We start from the raw sequence: 9,908 nt of genomic DNA on the forward strand, positions 1-9,908 counted from the left end.
GGTTATAGGTTTGGTAAGGGAAACCTCGACCCACTAACTAACAAGATAGGAACCTCGGTATGTTGAACGCCACACTACGAGTAGTGATAAGTTCGGGTACGACAAAGAACACGGTTGACACAACCAGAACGCTAGGAACGCCAAACGAATCTTTGAACGAAATATAAGAAAAGTTTGCCTCACGATTTTGGCAGCATAACATTAACAAAAGTTTCCAAAAGTTCTTTACAAAGTAACACAAGCCACAATTTATAGTGAATGCAAGGGATAGCCGAATAGGCTCTTACGGTAGCTAAATGGTTTCTAAAAATTCCAGAATTTTTGATGAAGCTTCCTTGAAGTTTCTTGTGCATGGAGAACGGTAAGGGTCAGCTTCTAGATGCCTTGATTCAATAGAAAAATTGAACGAATTGTTTGGGAGCTGAAATGCCATCAATAGGTTCGGCCAAATGCTTGAATTTGGAATTAATGCTGCTACTTGATTCAGCCAAATGTTCATGTGATTAAGGAGCTGTCTAGAGCACTTCAATAGTCTTAGAATGTGAACAAACCGATTTGAACAGCCACACATGTGTGAACAAACAAAACCGAACAGCCCTTGGTGTGAAAGGAATAATCGGGTGGGTGTGAACAGCCTTAATTTGTCTTGGGCAGCCAATCGGTCTTCTTGAAGAGTTGTAAGGTTTGGCTGAATGGTCACTTAGGGAACACCAAAGAGCAGCACACCAATTTTAAGTCATCCATGCACCTATGCCGTCCAAGGGGTAATGTACCTACAACATTTAATTCAGCAAATTAAATCCCTTTTAGACACATTAAATTCGGCAACATAGACAAATAAATCTTGCACCATAAATTAGGCTGGACATAATTAATCTTTGTAATAGTTAAGACATATTTAATTGGTCCTAATTAATTAAGTACTTAATTTAGAACATAATTAAAACATGTCCAGATTATGAAAAATTAATTATTAAAACAAATAACTAATAAAACTAACAGCAACTTAAATGATTTATTCCAGCATAATAAATGCAATAATGAAATGAGCTGAAACGAGCTCATTGAGCTAAGTTGAGTTGAAGTTGAGCTGATTTGAGCTTGAAGGAGTATGCATGGTTTGCTTGGCTTGCTGGTCCAAGAGCTTTCAAGAAGTCCAGCAACGGTTTCACCCCAAACTCTATCAACTAAAGCTGTTGTTGCGTCTTTGAATCTCTTTGCTCGAGCTCGGGTGATCGGTCCTACGGGCAATTCGAGAGGATCTTCATTGGCAGCCGACAACTCAGGAGGGGTGGTTGTATCATGATGGCCCTTGGAGTGTCCACAATTAATTCATACTTTTTGGCGAAACATTGCTTCATTTAACAAGGTTGGCCGAACCTACAAGTGACCATTGGACATCATGCATTCACTTTGAGTTTTCTTAAGCATGAAGATTCATTCATTTCCTATTACCATAGTCGAATCTAGACATGCAAATTAAGGGTCATTTTTCTAGAATTTTCTTTAATTAATATGTAAGCCTGAAAGGCCAATCGGCTACCTAGACTTAGGCCTATAAATACTTGTTCAATTTTCATGTAAAGGACTTTTGAAACTTATGTTAATGTTATGCTGCCGAAATTGTGAGGCAAACTTTTCTTATATTTCGTTCAAAGATTCGTTTGGCGTTTCTAGCGTTCTAGTTGTGTCAACCGTGTTCTTTGTCGTACCCGAACTTATCACTATTCATAGTGTGGCGTTCAACATACCGAGGTTCCTATCTTGTTAGATAGTGGGTCGAGGTTTCCTTTACCAAACTTATAACCGAATTCAAAAAGCCTAATCAACGGATCGATACCATTTCGGTATTGGTTCTTGAAAGTACCTTTAGTAGTTCCAAACCCGTTCTCTTCTTTACCTAATCGAACCTAAACCGACCAATTTGTTCATATCCTTTTGTTCCTACCCTTTCATTCCTACCATTCCATTTGTACCCCACTTTCTACTTTGACCATACCTTCAACTCAACTAAACCTAACGTAACTTCTCGTAGACGATCGGGCAATTTACATACGACTCAACTCTTCCCGAGACGATTCGTATCATCTGGTATCAGAGCTACCTAAAACGAGAAGCTTAGACGTTTGAAGCGGAGCATTCCCGAGGTAGGTTCAGAAAAAAAGAGTATAGAAAAAAAATTGTATACCGAAGTTTTCTCATTTCGATTAGTTTGTTATTGTTGCTATAAAAACAAAAATCTACGCAGCCGAAAAAAAAATCGTGTACAAAAGTGTTTTTATTGTATTTAGTTTGTCAATATAGTACAACAAAAAAAAGTTATACAAGTTAAAAAAATTCGAAAAAAAATTCGAAAAAAAATAAAAAAAATTTGAAAAAAAGTGATTTATGCAATTCAATTGTTATTTGATCGTCAAGCTTTGATCTGATATAGTTCCCGACCCTTCTTCTATTCTACTCTCCCTAATTCGCCACATTTTTTACCCAATTCCCTATTCTTTCAGCCTACCCTATATCGAATACATCAATCACTTGTTTTCCCTTTTTAACCGACCACCTAGACCAAGGACCGAGCCTTAACGAATCTGCTTACGAAATTACGAGAAAAGTCAAGAGAGGTAAAAGGCAAGAGAGCATGAGCGCATTCGAGGGGAGGTAAAAGCCGAACTAAGAGTGTAAACACGAGTGTGAGTGTCATCAAGCTTCTTTCTTTCTGAGCGGATTGAGAGGATTTGTTTGTGAGGCTATCTTAAACGAATAGATGTCCCAAAATAGTGGACAAAACATGGAAGAACAACAAGGGCGACAACCCGTCAGAAACGTTCCAGATTTGCAAATGCAAGCCCTTTTGCATGAGATGGAACGATTACTTGATCGAAGGCTTAATCCTCTTGAAGATCGACTTTACCAAGTCGAGGCCCAAAGACAACACGATGAATATCCTGAAGTTGCTAGGCAAAGACGTGAAGGGCCTAATCAACGACGAAGACAACCAAGGGTTCAAGATGATGATGTTAATGAAAATAGTGAAGATGAAAGCGATCACGGGTCTAACATAAGCCTAGAAAGGAGACGTCCCCGAAACCATGGACAAGTAGATCGAAGGCGGGAAGATGATGACTTAAAGAATATCAAACTCTCCATTCCTCCTTTCCAAGGTAAATCTGATCCCGAGGCGTACCTTGAGTGGGAGAAGAAAATCGAACTAGTGTTCGAATGTCATAACTACTCAGAAAATAAGAAAGTCAAACTCGCCGCAATTGAGTTTTCAGATTACGCAATGATATGGTGGGATCAGTTGACCATTAGTCGGAGGCGTAACGTGGAGCATCCCATTTCCACTTGGATCGAAATGAAGGCGGTTATGCGACGACGATTCATTCCATCCTACTATCATCGGGAGTTGCATCAAAAACTCCAAAATCTCATCCAAGGGACGAAGAGTGTAGAAGATTATTATAAAGAAATAAAAGTGGCTATGATCCATGCCGATATACAAGAAGATCGAGAAGCCACAATGGCTCGCTTTCTAGCGGGACTTAATCGAGAGATTGCAAATGTCGTAGAACTACAACATTACATTGAGGTTGTGGACATGGTCCACATGGCTATCAAAGTGGAGAAGCAGTTGAAGCAAAAAGGTACCACCCGAGCCTATCCTAACACCAATCCTTCTAAATGGGGCCAAAGCACAAGCAAGGGTTTTCCAACAAATCAAACGAAGGAATCTTCAACAATATCTAAGGCGAATAAGCCTATTGCCGAGTCAAGTAAAGGTAAGGCTCCTGAAAGTTCCACCACCCGTTCAAGGGACATAAAGTGCTTCAAGTGTCTTGGTCGTGGACATATAGCGAGTCAGTGCCCGAATAGACGTACCATGGTGATAAGGGCCGACGGTGAGATTGAAACGGAGGACGAGGAAGAGAACGATCCTGAATCGAATTCCAAAGTTGAGGAGGACTTAGAACAACCCGTTGAAGGTGAGTTACTCGTCGTTAAGCGAAGCCTAAGTCTTCAAAGTGTGGAAGACGAACAACAACGTGAGAACATTTTTCATTCGAGATGTCAAGTGCAAGGGAAAGTGTGTAGCATCATAATCGATGGAGGGAGTTGCACAAACGTGGCAAGCACCCTCATGGTAGAAAAGTTGGGGCTGTCAACCACCAAGCACCCGAATCCATACAAGCTTCAGTGGCTTAATGATGGCGGTGAACTCAAAGTGACAAAACAAGTCCTAGTGTCCTTTAGCATCGGGAAGTATTCTGACGAAGTATTATGCGATGTAGTGCCGATGCACGAGGGCCATTTACTTCTAGGACAACCATGGCAGTTCGACCGACGGGTGATGCATGATGGTTACACTAATAGATACTCCTTCAAACATCTTGGCAAGAACGTGACACTTGCACCCCTCACTCCGAAGCAAGTGTACGAGGATCAACAAAAACTTAAACTTTCAGTGGAACAAGTGAGAGAAAAAGAAAAGATAGCAAAAGAGAAAATTAAGGAAAAAGAGAGAGAAAAGACTAAAAATGCGAGAGAAAATGAAAAGAAACAAAAACAAGTAAAAAGTGGAGAGGAAAAAGAAAATGGAAAAATGAGTGTGTTTGCGAGGGTTAGTGATATCCGGCGAGCGATGTTTTTGAGACAGCCTATGTATGTATTTATGTATAAGGAGGCATTTTTGAATACTAACGAGTTACCTAAAAACTTGCCTGCTTCTGTATTGTCTTTGATTCAGGAATTTGAAGACATATTTTCGGACGAAATACCAAGTGGGCTGCCCCCTATCCGAGGCATCGAACATCAAATAGACTTAGTACCCGGAGCTGCACTACCCAACCGTCCTGCTTATCTGAGTAATCCCGAAAAATGAAGGAATTGCAAAAGCAAATTACTGAACTCCTAGCCAAAGGATACATCCGAGAGAGCTTAAGTCCCTGTGCGGTGCTGGTGCTGCTTGTACCCAAGAAAGATGGGTCGTGGCGGATGTGCGTGGATTGTCGCGCCATCAACAAAATCACTATCAAGTATCGACACCCGTTACCCCGTCTTGATGACATGCTTGACGAATCAAGTGGAGCCCAGATTTTCACGAAAATCGATCTTAAAAGTGGCTATCATCAAATACGAATACGAGAAGGTGATGAATGGAAGATGGCCTTCAAAAAGAAATTGGGGTTGTACGAATGGTTGGTAATGCCATTCGGTCTTACAAATGCTCCCAGCACTTTTATGAGATTGATGAACCATGTATTACGTGCATTTATTGGTAAATTTTGTGTTGTATACTTTGACGATATCTTGGTCTACAGCAAAACTTTAGAGGAGCACGTACCACATTTATGAGCGGTGTTGGAAACTTTACGAACAGAGGTATTGTATGCTAATCTCAAAAAGTGTTCCTGATAAAGAGGCGCACGCGGACCAAGATCGAGTTGCCAAGTCACGAGAAACTCCTACGAAAGATCCTAGACGAACAGATCTGAAATCAAAAACAAAGATTAAGATTAAACCGAATCAGATTTGAATTTAAAATTCCCAAATTCAATTAAAAGAGCAGCAAGAAGAAAAGAAATAGAATCGATGAATCAAACGAAATTGAGAAGAAAGAAAAGATGCGAATCTGCCAAGGAATTGATTCGGCCAATGATATAGAGGCGCGCGCGGACCAAGATCGAGTTGCCAAGTCACGAGAAACTCCTACGAAAGGTCCTAGACAAATAGATCTGAAAACAGAAACAAAGATTAAGATTAAACCCAAATCAGATTTGAATTTAAAATTCCCAAATTCAATTAAAAGAGCAGCAAGAAGAAAAGAAATAGAATCGATGAATCAAACGAAATTGAGAAGAAAGAAAAGATGCGAATCTGCCAAGGAATTGATTCGGCCAAGAATGCCCAATTTCCAGCAATCAATTGATTCCCAAATTGAAAGAGATCCAATCGGCCAAACCCTAGGAATTGGGGGTTTTTTAAGAACGACTCTTTGCTGCCAATGAATGATGATTTAATTCGATTCTTTGAGTTGAATATGGCTGGAAAGACACAAGAAGAACAGCAAACAAATGAGATAAAGAATCGGCATAAGTAGGAATAAAGAAATAAAACGAAACAGAAAGAAATAAAGAAAAGTCCTAAGAACCCTGGAATTCCCGAAAGAATTCACAAATTCCTTCAAACGGCTCTAATCTCCCCTCCAAAGAATATCGATGGCAAGAAGAAGGTTGAAGATGGCTCCCACAATCAAAATATTGTTAAAACAACTTCTAAAGAAAACTCAAGAGATAATTCTTGGAGAAAACCCCAAAGAAAATTCTGCACTCAACAAATCTGAAATTTGATAGAAAAAATAATAATAAGATGTTTTTCAAAGGGTGGCTGGCCAATGCTTATATAGGCCTCCAACAAATCCTAATCTCACAAGTAACTAATAAAAAATTAAACCTAATTAATAAAATAACAAGGTAAATTCGGCCATGCACTTATATGGGCTGTTTTGGGCCGAATTTTACATGTAATGCTCCTAAAGATTAAAAAATTAAATTAAACAAGTAAGATGTTTACAAATTGGGCCCTTTGACATTTTGGCCTGATTTTCAACTAAGTATGAAGAAATTTCTTGATTGGGCTGGATTTTGGTTATTGGGCCTCGCCTTCAAGAATTTGGGCTCGTGATCCATCTCCTACCAAAATTTGGTCGTTTACGCTCGTAATGGAGATCCAATGCGTTTTGGCTGCAAGATTTGGTTTCTTGGACCAAGATTTCCAAGATTTGAAATCTTGATTTTCTTGATTCTTGAAATCTCTTCGAACAGCAAAATTGGGCCAAGATTCAATTTCTTGATTTTCTTGAAAACAAGAAAGTGAATCTTGATTTTCTTGTTCTCTCGTGTATGAATCTAAGGCCTTGCTAACAAGCTCTTGAATGTCCCATTTAGTTTGGACCGCATTTGTCGGGCCTTTGATCTCGTTATTGGGCCTTGTGGCAATTTGAGCCCATCACGTTCTTGAACTTGGATTGGGCCTTTATGACTCGTATCATTCCCCCTTCCTCAAAAAGATTCGTCCTCGAATCTAGAAAATCAAATGGGGACAAGTCAGCCACATTAAAAGTAGAACTTACATTGTACTCACCAGGTAGATCAATTTTATAGGCATTATCGTTGATCCGCTCGAGTACTTGGAAAGGCCCATCGCCCCTTGGGTCCAACTTAGTCTTCCTTTTTGTAGGAAATCGTTCTTTCCTCAAATGGACCCAAACCCAATCTCCGGGTTCTAGTACAACCCGTTTGCGCCCTTTGTTTGCTTTGTTGGTGTTGGCGTCATTTGTTTTGGCTATTCGCTGTCTAGCCTTCTCATGTAAGGATTTCACCAACTCAGCTTTCTGTTCGCCATCTAAATTCATAACGTGTTCAAGAGGTAATGGCGCAAGATCAAGTACTGTTAGTGGGTTAAAACCATAAACAAGTTCAAATGGGGAATAACCAGTTGTAGAATGAATAGATCTATTATATGCAAATTCAACAAATGGTAGGCATTCTTCCCAATTTCTAATGTTCTTTCCCACAACAGCTCGTAATAAAGTCCCTAAGATTCGATTAACTACTTCAGTTTGACCATCAATTTGGGGGTGACATGTAGTAGAATAAAGCAATTTAGTACCAAGCTTACCCCACAATACCTTCCAAAAGTGGCTAAGGAATTTGACATCTCTATCAGAAACAATTGTTTTAGGGATGCCATGAAGTCTTACCACTTCTTTAAAGAATAAGTCTGCCACATGTATAGCATCATCTGTTTTGTGACAAGGAATAAAATGTGACATCTTTGAAAACCTATCAACAACAACAAATATACTATCTCTTCCTTTTTTTGTTCGAGGCAAACCTAAAATAAAATCCATAGATAAATCTACCCAAGGTGAAGTAGGAATCGGTAGAGGAGTGTAAAGGCCATGAGGCATTACCTTAGATTTTGCTTGTTTGCATGTAATGCACTTGGAACATACCTTTTCCACATCCTTCTTCATATGTGGCCAATGGAAGTGTTCTTGCAATATGTCTAGTGTTTTGGCCACTCCAAAATGTCCCATTAATCCCCCACTATGGGCTTCATGAATCAACAATTCTCTCATGGAACACTTTGGTATGCATAACCTGTTTAAACGAAAAAGAAAGCCATCTACAAGATAAAATTTTTCAAAAGCAGTATGTCCACAATTCTTATAGATATGGCTGAAATCAGTATCATCATCATATAACTCTTTAATATGTTCAAACCCTAAGACTTTAGCATTCAATGTAGTTATTAAAGTTTATCGTCTAGACAAAGCATCTGCGACTACATTATCTTTACCTGTTTTATATTGAATCACATAAGGGAATGTTTCAATGAATTCTACCCATCGGGCATGTCTCTTACTCAACTTACCTTGTCCCTTTAACCATTTAAGAGACTCATGATCTGTATGTATGACAAACTCATTAGGCAGCAAATAATGTTGCCATACTTGAAGTGCACGAACTAATGCCAATAGTTCTTTGTCATAAGTCGAGTAATTTAACTGTGCACCGTTCAATTTCTCACTAAAATAAGCAATAGGTTGCTTATCTTGCATTAAAACGGCGCCGATTCCAATTCCTGAAGCATCACACTCAAGTTCAAAAGTTTTAGCAAAATCAGGTAATTTAAGCAAAGGAGCAGAACATAACTTAGCTTTTAGAGTTTGAAAAGCTTTATCTTGGGTTTCACCCCATTTGAAACCCACTGATTTCTTTATAACTTCAGTCAATGGGGCAGCAATAGTAGAGAAATCTTTCACAAATCGTCTATAAAAACTGGCTAAACCATGGAAAGATCTCACCTCAGTTACCGATTTAGGAGTCGGCCACTCCTTAATTGCCTTAACTTTGTCCTCGTCGACATGAATACCTTGAGCACTAACTATGAAACCTAAGAATATTAGTTTATCACAACAGAATGTGCATTTATCAAGGTTGGCAAATAATCTTTCAGTTCGTAGAATATCCAAAACGGTTCGAACATGGAAAACATGATCATCTAATGACTTTGAGTAAATTAAAATATCATCAAAGTAAACTACTACAAATTTACCCAAATGTAGCCTCAAAACATGATTCATTAATCTCATAAATGTACTAGGTGCATTAGTAAGGCCGAAAGGCATAACTAACCATTCATACAATCCAAATTTTGTTTTAAAGGCTGTTTTCCATTCATCCCCTTCCCTCATTCGAATTTGATGATAACCGCTTTTTAAATCAATTTTTGTAAATATTATTGAACCATGTAATTCATCAAGCATATCATCAAGTCTAGGGATTGGGTGTCGATACTTTACCATTATCTTGTTGATTGGGCGACAATCAACACACATACGAAACGTACCATCTTTCTTTGGCACCAATAAGACAGGAACAGCACAAGGACTTAGGCTCTCACGAATGTACCCTTTGTCTAGTAATTCCTCAACTTGCCTTTGCAATTCCTTTGTCTCCTCGGGATTGCATCTATAGGCTGGTCGATTTGGGATTGAAGCTCCGGGTACTAAGTCAATTTGATGTTCTATCCCTCGTAAAGGTGGTAAACCTTTAGGGGCCTCACTAAAAACATCCTCATAATCCTGCAAAAGAGATTGAAACACACTAGGCAAATTTTCGTTAATGTTAGATAAAGATAAATAATTTTGTCTAAACCTCACAAGGATACAAGGCTGTTTATTAAGTAGGGCTCTCTTCACATCTTTTTTTGTTACCAAAAGATTTTTTCCGCTCATTTTACCACTAGAGGATTCACTCACCTTTGGGGTTTTTAAATTTTGACTTTTTCCACTACTATTAGCCTCTTTTCTCTCTGTCTTTTGTACTTGCTCTTTCTCCCTTACC

The 9,908-nt window shown here is 38.9% G+C and overlaps 1 protein-coding gene across 1 annotated transcript; it reads left to right on the forward strand.

Moving 5' to 3' along the window:
- Positions 1-2,785: 2,785 nt before the first annotated feature.
- Positions 2,786-4,876, forward strand: LOC107943913 (uncharacterized). Its single transcript, XM_016877723.2, has 2 exons — positions 2,786-4,468; positions 4,742-4,876. Exons 1-2 carry the CDS (start codon positions 2,786-2,788, stop codon positions 4,874-4,876), a joined length of 1,818 nt encoding a protein of 605 aa, XP_016733212.2.
- Positions 4,877-9,908: the final 5,032 nt, after the last annotated feature.

This window comes from Gossypium hirsutum, chromosome A03 (genome assembly GCF_007990345.1).
Source record: "Gossypium hirsutum isolate 1008001.06 chromosome A03, Gossypium_hirsutum_v2.1, whole genome shotgun sequence".
NCBI lineage: Eukaryota > Viridiplantae > Streptophyta > Magnoliopsida > Malvales > Malvaceae > Gossypium > Gossypium hirsutum.

Coding starts and splice junctions, on each gene's coding strand:
- LOC107943913 (XM_016877723.2), top strand. CDS start 2,786: ATGGAAGAACAACAAGGGCGACAACCCGTCAGAAACGTTCCAGATTTG. Junction 4,469..4,741: donor TTAAACTTTCAGTGGAACAA/GTGAGAGAAAAA, acceptor TCTTTGATTCAG/GAATTTGAAGACATATTTTC.